The sequence below is a fragment of the Phaenicophaeus curvirostris genome, chromosome 8 (genome assembly GCF_032191515.1).
Source record: "Phaenicophaeus curvirostris isolate KB17595 chromosome 8, BPBGC_Pcur_1.0, whole genome shotgun sequence".
NCBI lineage: Eukaryota > Metazoa > Chordata > Aves > Cuculiformes > Cuculidae > Phaenicophaeus > Phaenicophaeus curvirostris.
The window spans coordinates 7884399-7910863 of NC_091399.1; the positions used below are offsets into that span (position 1 = coordinate 7884399).

A 26465-nucleotide genomic window follows, 5' to 3' on the forward strand; every position below is an offset into this window, starting at 1 on the left:
ACATCCAGCCTTATGTAAGAACTAGTATTTCACAGCTGAGCACGTTCAACGTAGCTTTGTTTTAATTATTACCTATGACTGCTACTTAGCAACTCTGCCATTATTTGTTAGGCAGGATTAATGGATATTGTCTAGGCAACGGGCTTGAAAAGCACAACTGAAAGGCTGTTGAGTTGTGTCAGTTCTCAGGGTAAGGTTTTGAAGGCACTGGATAATATATCGGCATCACGGCTTTTAGCCATGTTTTATTGCTCTGTCATGGTTCACTAAAGCTTTCCGGGGCTTAAAATCATCCTGAACAAATGATGCTTTTGCAGTCTTGTGGAGTTGGATTTTTACACCAAAGCTGTGCTGTTTCTCAAGCTCTCGGTCTCCCATCTCAGAAAACCCACCAGCCTAAATTCAGCAATATCCTCATTAGCAGCCACACATCATGGCGTTACGTGAAACCCAGTATCACTTACACAATGTTTCCGTAACGCAGGCTTATGAAAATATTTTCTTTGGGTAGATCTTCACGGTATAGGGGAAATCAAGATGAGACGATGTGCTCTTTGGGGAACATGCCTTCTCCAGCTGCCACCACAGCGCTCGGCACCATGGGCATTGCTTTCACTTTCTTGCCCATTTCAGCATGTGTGTTTAAAAAGCCTCATGTGCTCCTAGAGAAAAGTCTACCATAAATGCAGCCCTTTTTGTGGGAAATGAATGGGTGTTAAAATTCCCTGTCAGCAGGGCAGGTTCGAACAAGGATGCTTGCACACACCTATATCTACTACTGTGTGAGCCTGAAGTAAGGAGCTACAACTGGTTACCATGAAAAAATAAAGTGCAGAGTAAGAATGCATTTCCTGCAGGATTCTCCTTTACTTTTTGCAAGTGGTTTTGGCTTTATCCCAAGGCAGAAGCATCACTACTGTAGTGGTAGGATGAGGGGCAATGGGTATAAACTGGAGAGGGGCAGGTTTAGACTAGACAGAAGGAGGAATTTCTTCACGATGAGGGTGGTGAGGCCCTGGCCCAGGTTGCCCAGGGAAGCTGTGGCTGCCCCATTGCTGGAGGTGTTCAAGGCCAGGTTGGATGGGCCTTGGGCAGCCTGATCCAGTGGGAGGTGTCCCTGCCCATGGCAGGGGGGTTGGAACTGGATGATCTTTAAAGGTCCCTTCCAACCCAGACTATTCTATGATTCTGTTAAGTAAAAATCTGAGACAATTGAAAGCAGGAAGTGCCTAGTTATGTGGCACTTCATATTTTCCCAGCATCTTCTTCGTAACAGCTATTAGTTAACAGAAAAAAAGAATATGAGAATTACTGTTAGTCAGAAGATGCAATGTCTTTTCAACTTTCTGTGGATGTGCCCTGCTGTGGGCTACATCCTCAACTCCTATGCAGTGGGTTGATTTGAAAGTAGATGCTTTGAATTTTGGTTGCCTTCTTCCCCAGAATCTGGGGTTCCTGTGCTTTGCTTCCTATCTGATGGCTAAGACCTGCTGGGTACAGTCAAAGAATGGGTTGGGTTGGAAGGGACCTCAAAGCTCATCCAGTTCTATCCCCCTGCAGGGACACCTCCCACTGGATCAGGGGCTCCAAGCCCCATCCAACCTGGCCTTGGACACCTCCAGGGATAGGGTAGCTGTCACTTCTCTGGGCAATCTGACTTGCCCAGAACTGAGGACAAACAACTGGCATGAGTCAAACCTGGATTTCTCTGTATGTGCCCTCTCACAATCTCACAAGCTTTAATATCCTCTCTCTATCCATGGTGCTCAGCTCCCATCTAGGCCAGGACAAGTTGGCTTGCTCCTTTCTTTCCTATAGATATATTCTTACAGCTGGTGGGCTTTTTTTCCTCTCTGGTCTTCCTTATGAAACAGCACATCTTTGTAATAAGCTTTTCCAGAGCTGTTCACCTATTTCAATAGCTGCAGACTGGCAGGGAACTAGTGACATGTCCATTTTCCTCAACCTCAGTCCCCTCTCTCCTTCCTACCCTTCCTGTCTCTTGGGCAAACTGCCTGGTGGATTTTCTGGGTTAATGCTGGAAGCTGAAGGAGTATTTTCTTGCAAAGCAGAAGCTGTTTATGATGCCAAGTCTGCTGAAATTTGGGTAAGGTGGCAGCCTTGAGAGCATTAGTGCTCCAGTGTAAAGGTCAGCACACCTCCTGCAGGCACATCAGAAGTAATAAACCTGGTCAAGATGCCTGCGGGGCTCCAACTCAGTGCCCATACAGACCTTGTGCGCAGTGGGCAAGAGAGCCGATGACCTATGGCAAAAGCCTTCGTTAAAGGGGATGGCATACACTGACCTGCTCCCAAGGCGTGCTGCTCTCATGCTCCTTGATGGACTTGCCTCCAAGGGTATGACTTAAACACCGATCCCCCCTCCTTCACCATACTGCCTTGGGTGAAACACTTACCTCAACCCAGGCTGGAGAGCAAGTATTTCACAGGGCAGGTTTCCTCTGAGGAACATTCTTGCCTTTTGTATCATCAGGACATGCCCCTGCTCAGAGGGAAGGAGGAGCTCGTCCACGATTGAGCTATCTCATCCATCGTGCACCAAATCCATCCGGACTGGCCCTTCCCTAATTAGGGCAGCAGTCACCTGAAACACCTTCTCCACAATGACCTTGCTGCTGCCTTCTCACTGCTGCGCCTCCCCATGTAGTGCCTCCCCATCCCATTCTCCTCCTCATCTTCACTCCCTCCCTCGCTTGACTTCCCCTCAAAACAGAAACATGTCAGAAATGAAGTAACTTGTAGACTGAATGAGTTGACTGATAATTAAAGCAAAACCCTCACATTGCTCATATGTGGTCTGCACATGCCTCCTTCCACACAGAGCGTCTGCATGTGGCCTGGAGGGGTACTGGGGCAATGCTCTTGGAGGTGCCCTCTGGATGTTGAAATTTTGAGGCTGTAGGTGGTCGCTGAAGTGATCGGGACTGAGTTTTGAGAGTTGCTAGAGGTGTTTAGGTGCCTGGGTACAATAGAAATAGAAGGGAACTGTGCACTGGTGGTAATAGAAAGGAGGTAGAGAGGACAGGCTGGAGGACGCTCATAGGCTGGTAGGTTGTCACGGGTATGGAGCTGTTGGTCCCTGAGAGGACCAAGGAGGATATTGGATGGTTGGAAGGAAGATGGCTCTGGGTAAAGGATGTAGCTATCGAGTTGATCACTACAAAGGGGTTGTGAGAAGTTGAGGCACTAATATTGGGATGGGGCAGTGTTGGATACAGTCAACCCTGGGATGATTGTGGGCACTGAGCACAGAAGGGTCCTAGAGGGGACATTTGGTCAGTGGCTGGGTGGAGGAGTTGACTGAGGCTGCATGAGGGGCACAATCCCCTCTGTTGTTTGCTACCATGTCTTATCTGAGACAGAAACATAGGGAGGAAATTGGGTGTCCTCAGAGGTGCTCCTTATTTCATAGAATCGTAGAATCACCAGGTTGGAAGAGACCCACCGGATCATCAAGTCCAACCATTCCCATCAATCACTAAACCATGCCCCTCAGCACCTCGTCCACCCGTGCCTCAAACACCTCCAGGGAAGGTGACTCAACCCCCTCCCTGGGCAGCCTGTTCCAGTGCCCAATGACCCTTTCTGTGAAAAATTTTTTCCTAATAATTGGAGGAACATGTTGCACCAGCCCATGTGGTCCCTGCTCTTGTCCCAGCCCCACTTGCCCGTCTTTCCAGCTCACATCCCTCCATGCAAAGCTGGTCAATGACAACTGTGATAGCCCACAGAGCAGGACCCTTGTGCAGAGGGAAGGAGCTGATGGTGTCAGCGAAGAAATGGCTGTCCCAGCCTCCCTGTGCCGTCTGACAGGAGGCCAAACTGCCCCTGCTGGGCCAGGGCTTGCAATCATCCCAAAGCTGCTTCTCCCTGGAGTCTGCCAAGCTAGAAGAGAAATGCCCACAGACTGTTCTTGCTTGGGAAAACCTCAGCATGCCAGTGGCGAGGGAAAGCTGGTGACACCCCCTCTGTGTGTCCGTCCTCCCTCCAGAGCATTCAAGAAAGCCTTGCTGGTTTTCTTGAAGCACTTGGCTTCCCTGAGGGTTTCATAGTGGAATCCGTTTTCGCTCTGTTTGGACACTTCAGGTTACATGCATCGTGGTTTTGGGATAGGAGAGAGTTTAATTCCATCTTTGTTGAGAGGTGTTAGTAATTCCCTTGTATTCTGCATTTAATCTTAAGTGGCAAAGACGAAAGAGTTTCTTCAGCGGTATTTACAGCAAAAGAAATCACTGCAACTGAGCCCACAGAGGTAATTTATTTATATAAACAATTGCATTTTAAAAACATTCTTGTCCTACAAAAATAAAGTGAAAAACAATTCACGGAATTTTAAATAAATAATCTCAAACATACAGAGTTATCACGAGCAACCTGAACCCAGCCAAACCCAGCAGGTTGGGTCACATGCGAGCGACTGTTGAAATGTGGCTGCAGGGAACAAAATGCAGGATGAACATGATTCCTCTCTGAAGCAGCTTAAGACTTCACTCAGGTGACAGGATCTGAAGAATCCCTCTTTACCTACCCCAGAATAACTAGATCTGTCCCAACTTGTCTCTCTTTGGCTCTCAGCCAAGCACTTTTCCTTGTCAATGGCAGAAGGGTGTTCTGAAGAGGTGCGTTCCAAAGCTGGATCTGAATAACCGCTATGTGTTTAATGATTGTCCGAGCATTTTCAGTTGTCAGCATACAAAGTACTGACCACTTTCTATCACAGGGTAAGCAAAGTTCTTCCCTTCTTCATGCTTCAAACAGAAAAGGGAACAAAGGCCCTTCTTTGTCCCAGAGCATTCATACCAAAATCAAACCGGTCCCTGGCATCGATCACTACAGCTGAATTGAAATCTCCCATTCACACTAACAATTAAACTTGCACAGCAAAAGGTAAATCAGAATCTGTCGATTTGTTTAGAGACACAGAAGTCACAGTCAAACTATACTAGTGCCATCGCCATGACGGTTCACGAGCCTTTACAAGTGTCTGAGAGATTCAGATGTAATGTAAAACTCAAGTCCTTTTCCACAAGTAGCCAAGGAATTTTGGGCAGGGGCACAGAATACCAGGTTGCTGCTCTATTCCCGTCTGAAGTGACTTTTTCTTTTTACCTACAGTTCCCCAGCTGTTTTTATAGGAAGATCATCTTCTACATTTCCTCTCTAGAAATTAAAAAAAAGATACCCTTATATGCAAAGTTCAAAGTGCTGGTACAAGACCCTCTGTAACTTCTTATGTGCCCAGATGAGACTAGATATTTCAGTGCCAGATCAGGACAACTACGTCTAGGAGATTTTGTGCTAGCTAGCCAGTTTTATTTAAGCTTAAGCCACTTAAAATGCCTCTGTTTATAAGTTAGAAACAAAACATTATCCCTCTTCCCTCCAATAAATAAACTATTAGTCACAAGCATGGCTCATGTATGTAGACATAAGCTGTAGTAAAGTCTTGATGGCTTTAAGTTTTGCCAGATCTATTCTGTATCCATTCCTCTGCTGATTATGTTTACGCAGCTCCTCGGCTTCCACTATTTCCCAGTAATATCCATGTTTCAGGTACACAAAGCTATACTATGGTCACGTCCCTAACTAAAGCCGTACTGTCCATTTGTCCTTAAAGCAATAGATATTAATGTTACATTATCAGTAGACCAGAGAACGACAGCTATGGAAAAAACACTAATACTTTGGACTAAGTTTCAAACCTCCCCAAACTTGCATAATAAAACATCTCTATCAAAATGCGAGCAGCCTTGTGTTGCAGCCTGAGAGAGTCAGTTATTTCTGAGCTCAGTGCCTTAGTATCATCCTCGTACACAAATAATACTTCTCTGACTTACACTTCAAAAAGCCAAGAGAAGTTCTACTTTCTTTAAATAATTAAATTAAAAATAGTATAATGCCACATAAAGGTAGATTTACACATAAAAACAAACATAAGTTACTGTACAAAGTGCCTTATTTGCAATGAGGGAGAGGTAGTACCACCAATAAATGCAACATGCTTTCTAACTTTACATCAATAAGCGAGTCTCAAGTATATGTATTTTTGGTTAATCTTTTGAGTTCTGCTGAATTCATGATCTTTTCTGGTAGTTTTCATCAAGTCAAATTTTCTTGCTATTTTAGTTCAATGGCCCGTTTTCAAGTTTAAGAAGTTACTGAGGCAATAACTTGCTTTTGTAGTGTTATGTGACCTATCAAGTGAAAAGACAAAAACACCACCAACACCCTTTGTCAAGTATTAAAACAACATTAAAAAAGCTGGAACCTCTGTCCACTTTGGAATACATAGTTCTGTTACAGAAGACTTTAAACAAGGGATTCACCACTGTAGAGCTCTGACACAGAAAATCCCTTTTGTAAATGGAAGCCTTACCTGAGTAAGGAACCTAGGACAACCCCCACAAAGAAGATGCTCAAGTTTTTAAACATTTTAAGCTATAAATAGAATAAATTATTATATAAAGTTAAATAAATAGATAGGTGGATTTTTACAACTCAGCAGATCGCTCTTTCAGTAGTAGTGTGGGGTTGATATCTTCCATTGCTGTTTTTGAGGTACTAACATTAATAGTTGCCTCTGTGGGTTCAGGATTTAAGATGTGGAAAGCAGTGAAAGGACACCCTTTCACGTTGTTGCAGATGAGCTTCTGTAAGGAGGCTGTATTGATTATTTCGAAGCCCACTTTTCCACCGAAGGTGCTGGGCTTCCAGTACTCAGGGGAGCAGATCGCATTTCCCATCAGTCCTTTCAGAGAGAACGGAGCTCCGATCTCCACCATTGTTTCACCGAAGATGGCACCTGGACGTGGCTTTTCTACGAGGAGGCCTGGATACAGCTCCATAGCATCAATGTCTCCATAAAGCTCTTCCAGTTCCGCTGCCATTTCTTTCTCTCCTGCAATTATTGATGAATAAAAAAAAAACCATAAGTGGAAAAAGATCCTATTTTCATAGCAATGCCATGCTGTTCTGGTCCAGCAATGGCATCGCAAGACTGCTCGCCATTTTAAAAGAGGGGCCTTTGTTTGCTAGAAAGGATGAAAATGGTTACCTGTAAGTTCTTCAAATGATTTGAAGGGTTTCAACATGAAGCGTTTCCTGTACTCATTCAAGGACTGGTATCGCATCTGCCTGCTTTGGTCGATTGAAGCCTTTGCTACTTTCTGTACTGCAGCGGGAACATTCTTCCCACCAGCAACCTATTTAAAAAAGATGAAAAGTTGTAAGATCTCCCACCAAGAGCCACAAGGAAGTTGTGCCTATATAGGATATGGAGATTTCTGGATAGCTTTATTTTACCCCCTTGTCCTGTCCCCAGCTCAGGTCTCTGTTGGATCACAAGCAACTTGAGGAAGTACCTACCCTGCCAGCACTTTGCTTGGAGAAAGATTTCACCATATGGGAAAGGCCGTGTTCAAGCATTATGGAGTTATTGTAGAGGAACTGCTGGAAAGTGTACTCCCGGTCGTGGATCTGGAACGTGTCCGGCAGAAGTGGGTGCCAGTGGTAGAGAGTATTGAATTCAGCTGCAATCCGGTTCTGGTATTGAAATCGCTGGTTGAACAGCAGCTCGGGATCGAACTTGAGTTTGAAGTGGTAGCCACTCAAGTGTTGCACGTAGTCCTCAATAACGATCTTGATTGTCTCTCCTGTTGGAGAGACATTGGTAACAATTGCCTTAGAAACTTTAAATGGTTACCCTGCTCTGAGAGGGAATATCACTGCTGAACTGCTCTAAAAGAAAAATACTGCAGTGATCTGGAGTGGCAGGTGCTTCAACATTCTGCTGTCTCTTACAGAAAATGATTGATATCATTTTATCTAAGACCAAGGGGTGGCACAGTACTTAAGATCCCAAAAGTTTTTGGCTGTGGTAGAGAAGTGTTTTCTATGGCTTGCTTCCACATCAGTATCTGCACTGTGTTCAGTCACAATGCTCTCTAGGATAGAGGTAGGAGTAGGGGATAATGAAGAAAGCTGGTATCTGAAAGCAACTCTCAGCTTCCAGGCTGCTTAATACAGTTGTCTGGGTTTGCTGTCTCAGTTTGGGCAAGCTCTTTTTAAAGCTTAATGTACATTTACACCAGATCGTAACACAATATACAAGTATATTTACACAAGATAGTTCTAGCGGGAGGTGTCCCTGCCCATGGCAGGGGGTTGGAACTGAACGATCTTTAAGGTCCCTTCCAGCCCAAACTAGTCTATGATTCTAAGATGAAATACTAATGAACAAACAGTTAAGGCAGGAGAACTATGTAGAACTACATTTTATATAACTGCCTCAACTGTGGACTTAATCACAGCCTTTCTTTTAAAGCATACCTGAACTGACCCAACCCCAGGGACAAACCCACAAAACCCCCTGCAAGCTGTGAGAGCCTGAGGTCATCTAGCCTTTCTCCCCAAGAAACAAATCTCAGCTTCCTGCCTTTTCACTGCTTCACTTCTGTTTCCCTTGGATAAGGGAATTACGCATTACTTAGCTCAGCTTTTTTTCAGTTCTGCCTTGAAGACAGCCAAGAGGAAGCCGTATCTTAACACAGTCCCAGTGACAAAGGCTCAGATATATGCCCTCACAGCAATTTCTTCTAGATTCATAGCTTCTCTTCTTACTACACTGCAGCTGCAGTAGATAATGCGTAGAGGGTCAGAGTCACATGTAGTTAAAAGTGACACTCGCCTATCAATACGAGCCTAGTAGTCTGGAAGAGCTGCTCATCGTCCCACTCGGGATGCTCCTGTTTGAGGATGTCGCAGACCCGGTTGTGCTCCCTCAGCCATATTGTAGCGTACATCATCAGTCCCGGGACCAAACCAAACACCTCCTGCCCGACAGAGAACTGCAGGTGTTCAGGTATGTGAGGAGGGTAGATCATCTCCGCCTGAGTGTCCTTCACTGTTGGCGGGTACATTTCTCCATCGATCATCTACAAAGCAGAGAGAGAAAGAGTTGTAAGCTACAGTCCTTATGAATTAAGCTGTGTTGATTCTGCTAGTGCTGACTTTAGGCTTGCATTTTAGATCAACTATGCCATGCACAGAGTGCTAGATCCTAGTAGGCAGGGATTTTGAGGTAAGACATACCTGGTATTTTAGCTTTCCATCCTTCAAGAGTCTCAGTTTAAGTTGTCTCTCCAGAGTCTCTCCATAAATATGGTTCAGGTCAACCTATAAAATAAAAGCATTTAGAACATGAAGCCGAGCTGCATTTTTTGCTATTTTAGGATAGGTCCCACTTCTAAGGGATGAGCTCCTACAGGCATCCATAGATGTTTACCTTTTAATTACGTTATAATTTCCTTATAAGTAACATGCACAGATATTTAAGATGAAGCCAAATTATTTGCTGGCAACTGGAGCCATCTCTGCATAAGAGCAGGTTTTTAAATCAACTGGCAGTTTAAGAGGACTCTTTATAATCAGCAGCTTTCTATTAGGCAAACAGCTCTTTGTTTATATGCAAGTATTTTACAGCTGTTTTAGATATCCACGCTACACTTTTACTGAAGAATTCTTTGTCCAAAGGCTGCGTGTTTTGTAGATAAAGATCCTAAATCCAAGCGTGCTTTTTAAGTCCTGTTTAAACAAATTCTCTTCAATTAATAGCACACAATCTGCTTCATAGTACTAGATACAGCTCTTTGCAACTGGAAGAGTCCAGAGCCAGCAAGTATCCAGAACTTAACATGCTTTAGGTGAAAGCGGATTCTTGGGAAGAATAGAAGTCACACTGATTGCTCTCCAGCCATTTTAAATGGAACCACATGCTTTGCACAAGCAGTTCTGACCCAGGAAGAGATGCTATCGAGTGCTGCAATTTTGCTTACCGAGAAGTTACAGACCCATTGGTTACAATTGGTTACAAACCCATTGGTTTGCGCTGGTGGTGCCTATACATGCACCTGTGTTTGTGTACCCTGACAACCTGTAAGGTCTCATTCAAGCTGCTCAGGAGCTCCTAAGAACCAAGGGCTGTGTTCAAGTTAGAGCTATTATCGTACCCCGTGGCCGAAACCTTTAGTGAAGCCAGGTCCCTTCTTGTGGTCTGTCTTGAAGAACTGATGAGTGAAGTGTTGGGCAAAGAATGTGAACATCACGTTTGTGCCTTGTGGGTCAGGAATAAATTTCTTCCTTAGCAAAAACTTCTCCACAATCAGCTTTGAATCAGGGAGTTCCTTTTTACCTGTGAGAGAAAGAAACAGTGAGACACTCAAAGTAACTCTGTGCAGTACTTAATGTTGTTCCCAACAAAAAGGGTTAAGTCTTTCAATGCATTATTAAAAGACAGCAGCATAGAAATAAGGGGAATTATCTGCTTCTCTACGCTCATTTGCTTGGTTTTAGAAACTCCTAAATCCCCTGGTTTTAGCATGTAATTCAATAACGAGAACCAGAATAGTTCTCTATCCAAACCATGGCTGCTCTTAAGCCAGCTACATTGAAAAATGGAGATAGACAAGCAGGTCTCACGGTATTTTCCAAGAGGATAAGATAAGCAGGAATTCCTAGAAGTGCACATTAGGCCATCTGCTTTTTTCCTTACCTTTAACACCCATTGGTGTTGGACAGTCAAGTCCTACTGGTGGAAGGCTTCTTGTGTAATAGGAAAGATTGGAATAAGCTTCCCAGCTTTTGTAATTATAATCACTATTGTAAGTCGGTGGGCTGTCGATCAAGTGGGATCTGGCTGCAAAAGACAAAAAAAGGTGTTTTGTTTTTTTTTTTTCCAACTGTGCATTTCAGTCTCAAGAAGTAAATCACAGCACCAGATATTTTCAGTTATTTTTGGCAACAGCTGCATTAACAAATTCCACACATATCAGTTACTGATTTTAAATGGGATCACAGTAACAGGACCAGGTCGTGCATCACCAGTTTGATCTAACTATTAACAGCCAAATTGGCATGAAGTTTGTGCTAGCAAACCCCTGGATTTGATTAGAGGTAAGAACAAAACACGTTTCCATTGCAAAGCACATTTCACACAACTCTGCCAAGTGCCAAAATCTTAAATTTTCTTTGGCATATTTGTGGTTTGGAGCATTTTAGTTTACAAACTTTATATATAGACCTATATATATATAGAGAGAGAGAGAGTGCAAGATTCTGGAGTTCTATGAGTAACTTCTGCCACCTAGAAGAGAAAACTTGTACTTACACATTAACACATATCTCATAATAGCATCTCGTAAGAAGGGAATACTGTTGACAATATTCCAGGCTCCTTTGAAGTGGGTGAGGATGTAGTGGACGGTATTTGGCGAAGGTTTCAATGTCAGCTTCAGCCACGTGAAGAATTCCGCTGTGAGCATTGACAGAGAGATTGTTAAGTTAGCTACAGAAAACAACCTGCAATCCTGGTTCAGAATTCTCCAATTTCATTTCCATGAGAAGGGATTTAAGATACTTACGTGTCGTACAGTTTTCCCCATAAAATCCTGTCCTCGTGCAGTCGCATTCATACCGATCAAATCCTGCAGTCATGCAGACTCCTCTGTTCTGACAGGGGTTGGAGCAGCAGGGGTTGGCTGGAATGAGACCAAACACTCCGGTGAGTGCCGTGCACAGCTGCAGCAGCGTTCTGACTGTTCACACGTGGGTCAGCAATGCCCTGAAGTGCGATGCTGATCAGGGAGACAGAGCAGCATCCCTTCACAGCAGCCTTGGGGCAGCGTTAGTAGGGAAAGTACAGGGATCTGCCTGCATTTCCCAACAGCTGGATCACCTCGGAGCCTGACACCCTTTCTACCGCAGGATCTCACGATGGTTTAGGTTGGAAAGGACGTTAAAGATAATAGAGTTCCAACTCCCTGCCGTGGGTAGGGACACCTGCCACTGGATCAGGTTGCTCCAAGCCCCATCCAGCCTGCCTTTGAGCACTTCCAGGGATGGGGCAGCCACCACTGCTCTGGGCAACCTGGGCCAGGGCCTCCCCACCCACATCATGAAGAATTTCTTCCTGATTTCTAGCCTAAATCTCCCCCCTTCCGACTTAAAGCCATTCCCCTCTTCCTATCACTCCATACCCTTGCAAAAAGTCCCAGAAAGTACAGACCAGAACGAAATAGCAAATACATTCTGCAGCTGAGGAGGGGCAGAGATCTGCTTGCTCCGGCTCTGCTGAGGCATGGGACGGGATGGCATTCGATGGGACAGGGAGAGACAGGATAGGATGGGAAGGCGTTCAGTGGGATAGGAAGAGACAAGACGGGATGGGAAGGTATTCAAGGGGATGGGACAGGATGGATGGGAAGGGACGGGATGGGATGGGAAGGCATTTAATGGATCAAGAAGGGATAGGACAGGGTGGGAAGGCATTCGGTGGGATGGGAAGGGACAAGACGGGTTGGGAAAGGACAAGATGGGATGGGAAAGGAAGGTATTCGGTGGAAGGGGAAGGCCTGGGAAGGCCAGGACAGACTCACCAGCGATGCCGGACGCCAGGAGCGCGGCCAGCAGGGCGCAGGGCAGGATCATGGCTCGGCCGTGGGTCGGTGCGGTGCTCGGGGCCGGCAGCGCCCGCCTATTTATCGCCGCCGGGGCTGAGTCACGGCCGCCTGCCGCCCTCCCTCCAGAGGCGGAACGGGGACTCCGGCCGCCCCGCCCGCCGCTCCACCTGCCGGGACGGGCTGGGAGGCGGCTCCGTGCCCTGCCCAGCGGCCCCCGACGGCTCCGGCTTCTCCTTTCCCCCTCCATTCCCACCCCTCTCCCCCTTGTGTCCCTTCCCCCTCCATCTCTCCCCCCCTGCATGGCTTTCTTCCCTCCATCCCCATCCTTCCCCCTCCCCGCATCCCTTTCTCCCCTCCATCCCCATCCCTGTCCCCCTGTGTCCCTTTCCCTCTCCATCTCTGTCCCCCCTGCATCCCTTTCTCCCCTCCATCCTCATTCCCTTTCCCCCTGCATCCCCTTCCCCCTCCATCCCCATCCCTGTCCCCCTGTGTCCCTCTCCCCCTCCATCTCTGTCCCCCCTGCATCCCTTTCTCCCCTCCATCCCCATTCCCTTTCCCCCTGCATCCTCTTCCCCCTCCATCCCCATCCCTGTCCCCCTGTGTCCCTCTCCCCCTCCATTTCTACCCCCACGCATCCCTTTCTCCCCTCCATCCCCATCCCCTTTCCCCCTGCATCCCTTTCCCCTTCCATCCCTATCCCTTTCCCCGCTGCGTCCCTTTCCCCCTCTATCCCCATTCCCTTTCCCCCTGCATCCCTTTCTCCCTCCATCCTCATCCCTGTCCCTCTCTGCGTTGCTTTTCCCCCTCTATCCCCATCCCCGTCCTTCTCTGCATTCCTCTTTCCCCTCCATCCCCTTGCCCCCCTGCATCCCTGCCTGGCGGGGAGACATGTGGATGAACACGGCTGGGAGCCCCTTCCCTTTGCATCCCCACCCAAAATGGGGGCTGGGATCCCCACCCCTCTGTATCTCCACCTGGGATCCCCACCCCTCTGTATCTCCACCTGGTGGGGTGGTTGGGAGCCTTTTCCCTCTGCATCCCTGGCACTTTGCATCCCTCCCTGGGGGACAGCTGGGATCTCTGTCCCTCTGCATCCCTGGGGGCACAGGAGGAGGACCCACTTGTCATAGAATCATAGAATGGTTTGAGTTGGAAGGGACCTTAAATATCATCCAGTTCCAACCCCGCTGCCATGTGGAGGGTCACCTCTCACTGGGTCAGACTGCCCAAGGTCCATCCAACCTGGCATTGTCCGCTTCCACGGGCCAATGGCACCCTCTGAAGGCAGGGCGGCAGGACGAGGTTGGGGGGGTCAAAGAGGAACCGGCTGCCCCACTGTCCCATGTCCAAGCTGTGTGTCCAGGGCACGGCTCCTCCTGCACCTTGTCCTGACTGGAAAAGGGCCATCACACCTGTCCCTTGGTGGGAAAAGCCCTGGGAACAAGGCGCTTGGGCTGGGAATTACTTAATTGCAATCCTCTCGTTAAGCAGTGCTGGGGCTGCCTTCTCCATGGGAGCAAGGGGACCCGTGCAGCGCATGTGGGTGGCACCCAGCGGGCACAGAGGGCAGAAATGGGCTTTATTTCCATGTATTTGTGCTTCCAACATGACCCGATCCTGTTCTTGGACACCTTACTCTGAAATTTCCCTGGCGCGTTTCCTTTGGAGCGCCCCCCGCTCTGTGCAGCCGCTTCGTAAACAAATCTTTGCTCATTTCCTTCAAGCACAGCTCACATTTTGCCATTGGAGGATGCTTTACCTTTTTGTCATACACTATTGTTTTAATCAGCACACACTTCTGCTATTTTTAATCTTCGTTGTGCGTGGAAAGTGTGTGATGAAAGACGCAGGCAGTTGTGTAATCCCCTGCACGGGGGCTGGCTGCAGGCTCCCATCACCCCTGATGTCAGCATTAGACACCAAAGGGTAACAGTCCATTGCCGTTTTCATAAAAAATCTCCTTTGAGGTTCAGTGTTGATTGTGTTTAAATTGCAGATCGATGACTCTACAGAAAGTGGATTGGGTCCAGTTGAAACCAGATCTTGGTTTTGGCCCAGAAAGGTTGTATTGTGGTGAGTGAATAATTTGTGTACAGCAACGGTGAGTGGGTCATCCTCAGTGTTCTAGGGGATGGTGCATGGAAACCTGTAATCACGTCTGCCCCTCTATTCCTCTCTTGTGAGACCTCATCTGGAGGATTGTGTCCAATTATGTGAAATCCTCAACATAAGAAGGAGATGGAGCTGTTGGAACGGGTCCAGAGGAGGCTACAAAGATGATCCGAGGGCTGGAGCACCTCTCATACGAGGCCAGGCTGAGAGAGTTGGGGTTGTTCAGCCTGGAGAAGAGAAGGCTCCAAGGAGACCTTAGAGCCACCTTCCAGTACCTGAAAGGGCTACAAGAAAGCTGGGGAGGGACTGTTCAAAAAGGCTTGTGGTGATAGGACAAGGGGCAATGGGTATAAACTAGAGAGGGGCAGATCTAGACTAGACAGAAGGAGGAATTTCTTCACACGGAGAGTGGTGAGGCCCTGGCCCAGGTTGCCCAGGGAAGCTGTGGCTGCCCCATCCCTGGAGGTGTTCAAGGCCAGGTTGGATTGGCCTTGGGCAGCCTGATCCAGTGGGAGGTGTCCCTGCCCATGGCACGGGGGTTGGAACTGGATGATCTTTGAGGTCCCTTCCAACCCAAACTATTCTATGATTCTTCTGGCATAGGAAAAGCCATGCATTTATTATACATTTACATACTTAACGCATATACATAAAAACCTACTGGCCTCGGTCATGCACTTGAAGTGGAGGACGGCTGTCAGGGGCCAGATCTGGCGGGCACTGCAGGGCAAGAATGAGTTGTGGCAACATGCAAACCCTGTCATCTGTGGCGCAGTCTTCTTATTGGGAAAGGAGGATGTTTGATTCTTGCCTTGCGAGGTTTGGTAAGCCAAATTCACTAATCGTGAAACATGGATAGTGTCCAGCGGAACAAGGTGTAGAGAGGGATGCATGGAATTCACAACGCCGTAGGTCAAGGATCTGCCTTTGTAGATGTTTTATGTCCATTTTGCACTGATTTTATTCTATTTTACAAAGCTTTTGTTGATGCTGTTAGATGAGAAGGCTTTACTGAAAACACCGGGCAAATGAGATGTTACTTTTTAATAAGTTGCATAGGAAAATGTAAACCCAGAAAAAGTTTCTAGGTTGTAGAACCAGCAGTGTTAAGAAGAAAACTGAACTAATTGTGTGCCACTAGAGAAGTACCCCTTGAATAATAAAGTCGTAGAAACATAAAATGGTTTGGGTTGGAAGCCCATCTGATTCCAAACCCCCTTCCATGGGATGTGGTTGCTCCAAGCCCCATGCAACCTGTCCTCGAACACCTCCAGGGATGGGGCAGCCACCACTGCTTCTGGACAACCTGGGCCAGGGCCCAGGAAAACATTTCTTCCCAAGATCTCATCTCAAATCTTCCCTCTTTCAGCTGAAAACCGTTCCCCCTCATCCTGTCCCTGCCCGCCCTGATCAAGAGCCCCTCCCCAGCTTTCCTGGACCCCCTTTCAGTCCTGGAAGCTGCTCTGGGGTCTCCCTGGAGCCTTCTCTTCTCCAGGCTGAACAAGCCCAAAGGATAACAGAAGGCTAACTGTGGTATGATTTGGAGGATCCTGGGGGTATTGGTAGGTGATACTTAAGAGTTCCTAATTTTTGTAAATAACCAGTGGGTAAATTGAGGAAGAGGGCAGAAGTTCAGCCTTGGCTGAGGGTGCTTCGCCTTGGGAAGGGTCACTTCTGCAGCTGCAAGACCAGCCAGCACTCTTCCCCTTCCACCCTGTCCACGGCCAGTGTGATCTTCCTGTGAGCCTGTTTTTGGCTGGGGAAGGTCTCTCGTGGGCCTGACAGCTGCAGGAGAAGTGAAAGGATTTGTCAGGAAAAGCAGGGAGGTAGGATAGTGCTGTTTTAGATTGCCCTTCCCCTATTGTTAAGGGCTTGTCTGTAATACAGAATGAATTATATGTTTGGAGGTGAATTGGTTTTAAAAATAAGGTGTTTTGCTGTGGCAGTGTTCACCACCAGGTGGAGAATTTCTGCATCAGCTAACAAGGGCTCTCTCTTTTTTTTTTGGCATCTAAACAGCCATTGTGAAAAATCAGTAAATAATTTTTACTTCTGTGACAGTTATTTTAAGTACACTTGGGTCTAGGCTAAGGCAGCAGCTTCCTGAACCTCAGCACTTGTACATTGCCTGAAATTTCTGGAGGAGGTGATGTCCTGGAAGCTGTTAGTCCCTGTTTGAAGTTTAACCATGTACGAAAAGTTATATCTAGAATATATATATATATAAAATCATATATTATTATATTATATATTGACATAAGGAGGAATTTCTTCACGATGAGGGTGGTGAGGCCCTGGCCCAGGTTGCCCAGGCCTTGGGCAGCTTGAGGTGTCCCTGCCCATGGCAGGGGGTTGGAACTGTATGAGTTTTAAGGTCCCTTCCAACCCAAACTATTCTATGACTCTATCTATAGGTACTCTGTAAAATGGAGTAAAAGAAAACACATTTTTTTTCCCTATCCACTGTTTGCATTTAGAATTTTCTATTAAAATGGAAAAATCACCCAACCAACAGGCTTTCTGGTGTCTGTGCGTTATGTGGAATGACCACTGCTAAAGCAAAGACTCCTCATATCAGCTGGTTCAAAAGAATAAACAGCATTGAGATCCATGGGGCTTTTTGCATTTAAGCTAGCAGTGAATTTATCCCTTAGCCTTTTTAATATGTTTCAAATATTTTCCCTTCCTTTGTGATTGTGGGAATTTTATTGTCATGTTTAATCGTGCAGTAATTTCCTGGCAAGCATTCCTGACTGTTTTATTTCTTCAGTCTGTACTTTTCTGCTCTTTTATTGCAAAATGCGCTCAGTCGGAAGTTTGCTATCACAGAAGTGTTTAATAATTGCATCTCAAGGAAAAAATCTAAGGCTGATAGGCACAGAGATGTGATAACAGTACTTGAGGTTTTGAAAATGTTCTTGACAACCTACAGATCTTAGGAGGAAGTCAGTAGCTTTAAGGTTCTTTTGCTGCCTTCTGATAATCAGAAATGTGTTAATGGACGTGTTTGGTTGTTTAGTTGCCTTAAACTCCCATAAAATCAACCACTGTTTTTTTTTATGGCCAGGCAACTGGGCTGCCAGTTCTGTTCTGTGTCCTTATGGAGCATTCTGGTCATTTGGGTCTTTGGCACCCTTAGGTTCTGCTGGAAGACAAAATTACTCCATTACCTGGGTTTAAAACAAGGGACTTATATTTATTTTAAATCACCGTAAAAAGGTGCCTCATTCGTGGAGTTCCTTGACTACTGCTCTTGTGTTACAGTTGTCTGGAACACGAAAGAAACTTGTTCCAGTCAAAAATACGTATGAATACAGAGTGTATGAGATCTGGGAGCTGGAATGCCTTGCACTCAGCAAGAATCCCCTGGGCTGTGATTGGCAAGAAGCACTTGTGGATGGGCTCTGGCTCCGACTGATGTGTTTTATTTGGAAGTCAACGGGAGTTTTGGGGGTTGCTTTCTGATATGGAAGATGGCCCTTTCTATTGTTACCATCTGCTTAGAGTGAACCTCATTCAAGTAAATCTTTCCAAGCTTCTGTTTTTATCAATGTCTTCCAGTTCTTGATTTAATCCTTTGATGTTCTTGATGGATTCAGTTAAGAAACAAAGGCTGGAGCGAAACTAAGGTGAAAAGAGTGAATTTATGTAAAATTTAACTAGTGAGGCGGTATGTGAGGTGAGGCACCTGCACCCCTTGCCATTGTCATCCTGCATCATGGCTAGGTTTCCCCTGGTGGCTTCTCTGCCCTTTACCTCTATTGTAATGTGGTTCTAGGGAGTCTGCACACTTCTGGTGAGCACCAATGTGTCACAAAACTAGAGAGAAAAAGAAGACAAGAATTGCTCATTAATTACAGCTAAAATGTGAATCTCCGCCTTATCCAAAGCAAGGCTGAGCTCTTTGCGTTGGCAGTGATTAGACATTTAATTTACATTATTTTAAACACAACTTGATGAATGAAGCCTCAGCAGAATGGCTTCCAGAACCGTGGGTTTTGATTTTCAGGTGAAATGTATTAGACAATGTTGTTCTTTTCCTCATTTGCAAACTTGGTAGTCACAAATTCAGGCCTGCCTGACTAGTTCCTGAAAAACAAGCCCTAAATGACTTAAACTCAGCTCGAAGCACTCTAGGATGAGCTTTTTCCAAGGAGTGTAGATGAATGGAGAGTGAAGCATGACATTTTAATCCCATAAAATAGTTTGACTTTGAGGCAGAGAAAGACTTTGAAAAATTCTTCCTAGCTACAAGCTGCCCCATTTTTTTTTTTTTAGTGGCAAAACTTTAGATTTTTTTTTTTTATGGTGAGTATTAAGGAAAAGGCCATAAACACGAGCTATTAGTTTTTCAGAGACTTTGGATGCACTCGTCTATGGGTTTATCTTCCTATTTGAACTGTATCTGTTAGAATGGAAAATATTTTTCATTGCTACTTGAATGAAGAAAAACGAGTTTTCTCTATTGGCAATCTGCTACTGAACTTAAACCATAAACTTCTCTGCTATTGTGATTCAGTGCTCGGAGTTATTTTTAGCAGAGCCCCTGTTTTTCTTCCCCAGGCAGCCTCAATATGCTTTATATTTCCTATGGAGACATTTGATCACAATTAGCTCAGAAAAATACGTAATCAGATGTTGTAGCCCCCTTACATAAAGAAGCATCAGCTGACATTTTATCTGCTTGTTGTCATCTCACGAACTGGCTGTAAACTCGTATTAGGGTAATTGCTCTGTTATGCTATAAAAATAAGCAATCAAAAGGCTATCTTTCTATGGGAAACCTCCACGGAAAATCCATCCATGCAGAGAAGATTTGCAAATATTACGTTCCTCGTTACAGAGGCTGGGATTTTTTTTTAACTACTTCCTGCTTGACTTCTAAGAAATTCTTTCATCCACTCTCATGCTCTTTTGTTGTACGATGGCCTCTTGTTATCCAGCAAATACCGTGCTTTGTAATTTTTCATCACTTTCCAGCACACTGACATTAAACTGGATAAAGGAAACTAGAAGATTTACAAATTGTTTCAGCATAATGCTTTTGGGTAATAAAGTTTATTTAGTTTAATTATTTTTATTTGTTAATCCCTTTTCTTGTTCAGTTTACAGAAAATAAACGTTATTTTTCTAAGGAAGAGATTTCGTTTTTTACACAAGCGCTTTTACCAGATCAATTTAGAGCAACTGCTGTTCCATCTGGTAACCTCTGCTCTGCAGGGTTTCGTGAGGTTTCCCAAGAATTTGTTTCATAAGGTGAGCTGCCTTTGGTCACTAGAAATCCACAAATCATGTAGATATGACATTCATAGGTGATTCATCAATTGATTAAAAAAAAAGAGCTGAACCCAGGATGCAGTGTGAATGCTCCTTTGCCACATAGCTGAAACCTAGTTTTCTGTTCTGGGGGTTTATATCAGATCTCAGGCATAATCGCTTCCCAGAGGAGAAGAAAGGGGAAAAAGCCACAGCACTTCAGCATAAACTGCGTAAAACAAACCATGGTGGGGTTTACTGCGTAGAAGATTGACTCTAACTCCACTTAAAACACTTACCCACATATGTAACTGTATATAGCGATAAGTACAGTCCATGTATACAACCATATATAACTATAAATCCTCTGCATTCGCAGAATTTTATCAGCTTGTGAACTTCTAATGAAGGCATTCGATGGGATGCCCAGTTCTTTCCTGGAAGGCTTTGATACGTGAGGCTCCACAGAGGGGTGCGGTGCTGTGGGCACTCACAGTCTATAAAGGTACGTGACAGCCAGTGACTGTTCAGAGATGGGTTTGTTAGCTCACGCAGTTCATTGTAAACCTCTGTCCTTAAAGTAATGCTTAATAGACGTATCCGAGTATTTTTACAATCCTCAATACGAATGTAACACCTCATCGTGATTTTCCACTCTCTTGGCTATGGATGAGTTTTCATCCAAGTCTAACATATCGTGACAGATTTTCTATATGTGAAGCTCACATGTGAATAATAATTCTGAAACCTTATGTCTTCAATGCGCTAACACAGGCTTTTTGTAAGAGCTTTTACATTTTCAGCACCTGATGGGATTTTGGTGTTGACCAGCAGAGGTGGACACACCCCCAGTGCATTCAGTGGAGATTTATTTTGGTGCCTGTCTGTGGAAATGTGAATTGTCTTCAGCTTGTCTGCCTGTTTGCAAAAGCTGCTCTGCGAGTACTGCAAAGGGTGCTGGTTGCTGTAACACTGCCGTGCTTACTGTGATCAGCAAATTACTTTTAAGGTAACTCCATTGAGGGGTGTAGTACGATCAAAGAAAGCTCATTAAGTAACGACATTGCGTGCTTTGAGAAGGAGGCAGCTCCGCTCTGGTTGTGAGCCTGCATTCAGCGCCCACAGAAAAAGATCCCATCAAGGTATACATATGACTAGATGTGGATTAAAATGTTGATATTAAGATGTTAAGTTTATTAAAACTGACTTTAGCTCTTCACAGCTGTGAGGCTGGAGGAGTCATCTGGTGTCAGACAAACAAAAATGTTCCATGACACAGATCTCAGGGCAGCTCTTTGGGATAGACAGTGGACTGTGCCCGCACAAATTATAGTCATAGCTCGCACTGGGGTGGGGAGGTTCCTGGAGCAGGCTGTGCCCAGAGAGGGCTACCCAAACACCCCAGCTCCCCTCTAGTCATCTCCATTTCCAGTATTTGGTCAGGAGTCTTTTCCAGTATTCTTGTAATGGCTTATCACTTTGCCTCACTACCAGCACATTCTTACCAGTGAAAAACATAGGAAGGAATTAAGAATTTTACAAAAGGGCTGAAATGATATTAAGGAAATTGGTTACTGGTGAGGGAAAAGGACTTGGAGGCCAGATAAAAACTGTTCCCCAAGATCCCTTACAAAGGCTTGCAGTGATAGGACGAGGGGCAATGGATGTAAATTGGAGAGGGGCAGATTTAGACTGGACATAATGAGGAATTTCTTCACGATGAGGGTGGGGAGGCTCTGGCCCAGGTTGCCCAGGGAAGCTGTGGCTGCCCCATTCCTGGAGGTATCAAGGTCAGGTTGGATGGGGCTTGGGCAGCCTGATCCAGTGGGAAGTGTCCCTGCCCATGGCAGGGGGGTTGGAACTGGATGGTCTTTAAGGTCCCTTCCAACCCAAACTATTCTGTGATTCTATCCTTCTCCTTACTAGGCCTTTAGAATCTCAAGCAAGTGGGTAACTTGCTGCGATTGTTTGTAGTTACTGTGGGAATTGGAGGCACTATAAGAAAGTCTGCAAGTTTAACTCCTCAAGTTGGAACAGGAGTTTCAGCCTAGGAAGATTTTGCCAAGAAAATGTACGGCTTGGGAGAGAATATCTGGAGAAAGTCCTGCATTTTTCTAAGTGAAATGGGATGATTGTGCAGGAAACATCACATCATGTTATGTCTTGCCAAGACATGAGACTCTAAGTAAAGGCAAATCATTTAGAAATTGTTCAAATGCTTTCATGCTTTTTGAGACAGACAATTATGCAACGGCATGATGAGGTGGTTGGCTCACTGGGCTCAAAAAAGAGCCTGCAAGGGAAATCATGGCATTGCGATACTCATCAGGAAATACAGTCTTGCTGGTTTTAATTTCTTTCCCTAGAACTTTCAATTAGGGAAAATGTCTAATGATCAAAAATACAAAAATAGACAATAACAGAGGAGATAAAAAACACTGCAGTGGCTGTAAGAGATCAGACCCATAGCTCATCCAGTTTGGTATCATCCAGGGAAAACGTTTGATGTTTCCTCTTGGTGTTTGAGCTCTGTTTCAGTTTTAAGCCCGTGTGCTGTGAAAGGGCCATCATCAGCTCGCTGCTTCTGTTTGTGTGTGCCAGGGCAGCAGCACCCAGCGAGCTGCACTGCTGCCTGTAGGAACACCCCTTTACAAAAACCAAAACATGGGAAAACCTCCTGAAAGGTTATTTGCTCAGGACAGGGTGTGTGTGTCTGTTCCAGATACTGAACTGTCAGCACACAGGTTAAGGGACTAGCTTGGGTCTAGCTGAACATCTCATTTCTGTTTGTAAGAGTCATGCATCCAATCTTGTGAACAGCTTTTAGCATTGTACTCCACATGTTTTGTCCTCTGTCCTGAATTTTGATGGTGTTTCTTTTGTGGAGAGATTGTAAATTTGGTTTAATGTTGTCGTGACTCTCTTCCACTATATTACTGTTTACCCAGAGGTGGACTCTAAATTATTTTTGGATTTATTTCTCGTCCTAACCCTCAGTGAAGAGAAGATAAATCATACAAACCCAACTGAAAACTTTTCAATTGTCACGTTTGGTTGTTTCCACCAGCTGTGGAAATTCTGTGCTGGTGCCGCTTTGTGCTCCTTATAAGTAGGGGAGTTCATTAAGTAAATGAGGGCTTTGCAACGTGTCCAGGCAATGTGTGTTATTTTGGGCTTTTGTTTCGCATGGCAGTTCTCCTTGGATTGTTTTTGAGAGAGTTGCCAGAGACCTCAGGCCAATCAGCCCTCAGGTTTGGCTTGGGACCAGGTTTGGCTGGAAATACTTCACCGTTGCAGAGTTCTGGGGAGTTCTCTTCATGCTGGTGCCCCTGAGGAGTCACTACTTCTTTGGAGCCACCACGAGTTCCTTGGCAGACACTGCTTCCAGCCCGTTGCAAAGGTTCTCATAGTCTTGTGATGGGTTGTCCGTGGTTTCCAGGTCAGCAGATGGTGGTGGGGTAGACGGCGATTACAATTCCCTGCTGGCTCCCAATGAGCTTTTCTTTTTTGCTCCTTAAGAGTTTCAGCTCCTGCTAGGAAAAAAATTGCCTAGTTCTGCAGTGTGTGTTTTTCCTCTTGACTTGACTTTTGTATCTCTGATGCAAATTGCTCCCCCATGGCTCCCTCTAACCACAAACACAGCGTCTCAAAGGCTCCTTCACCCTCTCTCCTGGACTTGGTGAGCTCAGATGATTCTGGGTCAGGCCCGTGGGCACCTCAGGATAGCTGTTAATGGAAGTGTGGTTGTGGCAAGCAAGACCTTGTGAACTTCCGCCTGCCCCGTATCAATTAAATATGGAGTGTTTTACGCCAAGTAGCACTTGGGTGTTTTGAAATGTTTATAGACTTTCCAGAGGGTAGGAAACAGGAGAAATATTTATGTATAGGACATTTTGTCGTCTCACTTGGCTGGTAAGAATGAATAGCCCCTTGGCCCAGGGCTCATTATCCCCTGCTCTTTAACACTAATGAATGTAAATGACACAAAGGCAGGACTGTGAGAAGCCATATATTATTGTCACACTGTAAGCAATACTGAATGGGGAAGAAAAGAACTCAAAGTGCTTGGCAGAGCAGGAATTACTAGGTGAGCAGGGTATTGTCCTTTTTCTGTTCCCTGCACTCACCGTGCATACGACATTCTGGTATTGGTTGATTTGTTACCTGCTCCCAAACAAGTCTCTCAAGATTTACATTGCAATGTTTTGGGTACTTTCTGAGTCTTATCCTGGGGATGGAATGTTTTAGTGACTGCCAGCTACCTGGAAGTCCTCCTCAGCACAAGGTGGTGTAAGGTTGATGTGAAATATAAAGAAATTATGCATAACATCAAAATTTGGAGAGTGAAAATGTTTATGGGGGACAGGAATCATAGAATAGTTTGGGTTGGAAGGGACAGGAATGCACCAAGGCTGTATGCAGAACTCTGCCTTCCAGTCCAGAAGGTTTCTTACACTGCTCCCACCCCACCAGCTGGGTACCAGTTATTTAACTATACCTTGGAACTAGTCCCTATATGCAAAAACTATGACTTTAGGCTTGCAGTCATCAAAAATAGCATTGGCTGGGATAATGTGTTTCATTTTATGCCCTAAGCCTGTTTGGGTTTCATCCAGGTGAAAATCTCAAAACCTCCCCTGGGTGATCTGATTCCAACTTAATTAGGAGGGCAATTTTAATTTTCCTCTTGCAAAACTATTCCTTTTTTTTCTTAGGTGCTTAACTAAAATATGACTAAATAGTTAACCTGTAGATTAAAAACAGGCTTTTCCACCTGGTGTAGCTATGCCCTTGTCTTAAGGTGAGTCTTTTCCTCTCACTTTGAACTTCACATTTCATAGAGCCAGTTTTGACCATCTTTTTAAATTGCAGGTGTCTGGGGCCAGTAGCAGTACCAATCCTGATTTTAGGAAGCTTAGGTCAGGCATTCATGAGCAGGGATGCTGCCAGGAAAGCCACAGAGCATGTCTTTAAGCAGAGTCATCCCTGCCATATCCATATTCTTATCTAAAAGGGGGATATTTAAACCCTGTGGCAAACCACGTACTCCATGTTTGCGTAATTTTTAGTTTAAAACACAGCAAAATGTTTTATGCTGCAGATACACAAAATGCTTTTGGTATTGACAAGAGCTGAAAGTGTCTCAGTCCTGCCTGGCGCACAGACTTGCCCCTGTGCTCATTCTGTACATCTGTCGTGGATTAGAACCATTGCTCCCTAGAGGGTTGTTTTATGAGCATGGCTTATGGTTTTCCAGTTGTTCAAACCAGTCCTGGAAGACAACAAGCAGCTAGGAAAACAGATTTGGAAGACAGACAGATTTGGAAGACAACTTGCTGTTATTTTATGTCCAAAAGTATATCTAGAGCCAAAGACCTGTCCTGGTGTGGCAGTGCCACGTGGATTTTCAGTCACGAGATCATAGAATCATAGAATAGTTTGGATTGGAAGGGACCTTAAAGATCATCCAGTTCCAGCTTCCCTGCCACGGGCAGGGACACCTCCCACTGGATCAGGCTGCCCAAGGCCCGTCCAACCTGACCTTGAACATCTCCAGGGATGGGGCAGCCACAGCTTCCCTGGGCAACCTGGGCCAGGGCCTCCCCACTCTCCGTGTGAAGAAATTCCTCCTTTTGTCCAGTCTAAATCTGCCCCTCTTCAGTTTTTACCCATTGCCCCTCGTCCTAACAGGATGAACTATGGTGAATGAGCTCCCAAACTGACTTTTATAGATTTATGTAAGGACCCACATAAAGCATTTCATTAGGTTTTCCACTGGATGGAGGATTTGATGGACTTGTCTTGTGCTCAGAAAACGAAGAAGTTGCCAGTATATTTTATGTTAATTTGTACCCAATTCATTTGATGGATTTCATTGGCCAAGAGCTGATTTATTTGCTGAATTCAATATCACTTCCAAAGTAACACCCTGTTCCTGGTAATTTGAGAATAAGTCATCATTTTGTTGTACAAACAGATGTAGATAACGGAAATCTCCTTTTTTCCCTCCAAGCTTGGACCCACGTCTTTTTCCAGTGAGAAAAAAAATTGGAAAATCATAGAATAATACAATCATAGAATAGTTTGGGTTGGAAGGGACCTTAGAGATCTCATCCAGTTCCAACTCCATTCCATGGTCAGGGACACCTCCCACTGGATCCGGGGCTCCAAGCCCCATCCAACCTGGCCTTGAACACCTCCAGGTGTTCAGTCACTATTGCAGATAAGAGGGAAGATGCATATTAAAACCTCTAGGATGAGGAAAATAAAAAAGGAAATAAACTTCATTTTACTGACTTCAAAACTAAGAGATAATCATTAGTGTTAGGGTAAGCCACACTAAGAGAAATAAATGTTTTGTTTAGTTACTGAATAAAGTACTATTAGGCAAATTAGATTACAAATTTGAATTGACGTGCAAGTTATACAGGAAAATAATCCATACAAATGTTGTGGTAGTGATAGCTAACTTCATGTTCTTTGCCTTCACACCACTTTCTTTTGTCCGCAGGGAGCTGTGCGAGAGAGGTTCATTTGCCTTCTCTAGTTACAGGAGCTGTTCAGCTCACAGAGGTTGTCAAAAACCTCACCTCTTGAAAAGCCTGGGGATTACCATGAGCT

General features: G+C 45.2%; 1 protein-coding gene and 1 long non-coding RNA gene across 2 annotated transcripts in view; one reads left to right on the forward strand and one right to left on the reverse strand.

Annotated features, from left to right (window-relative positions):
- LOC138723401 (uncharacterized) overlaps positions 1–20332 on the forward strand; it is an 80542-nt gene extending 60210 nt beyond the window's left edge. The window contains exon 4 of the long non-coding RNA XR_011337861.1: positions 20224–20332. This is a non-coding gene — a long non-coding RNA (uncharacterized lncRNA). The remainder of the gene's footprint in view (positions 1–20223) is intronic.
- On the reverse strand, positions 6442–12513 carry PTGS2 (prostaglandin-endoperoxide synthase 2). The gene is made up of 10 exons (XM_069862348.1): positions 12453–12513; positions 11439–11555; positions 11186–11329; positions 10571–10714; positions 10029–10210; positions 9112–9195; positions 8708–8954; positions 7387–7673; positions 7076–7223; positions 6442–6919 (listed from the first exon to the last, which is right to left on the reverse strand). Exons 1-10 carry the CDS (start codon positions 12502–12504, stop codon positions 6513–6515), a joined length of 1812 nt encoding a protein of 603 aa, XP_069718449.1. The 5' UTR covers positions 12505–12513; the 3' UTR covers positions 6442–6512.
- Positions 20333–26465: the final 6133 nt, after the last annotated feature.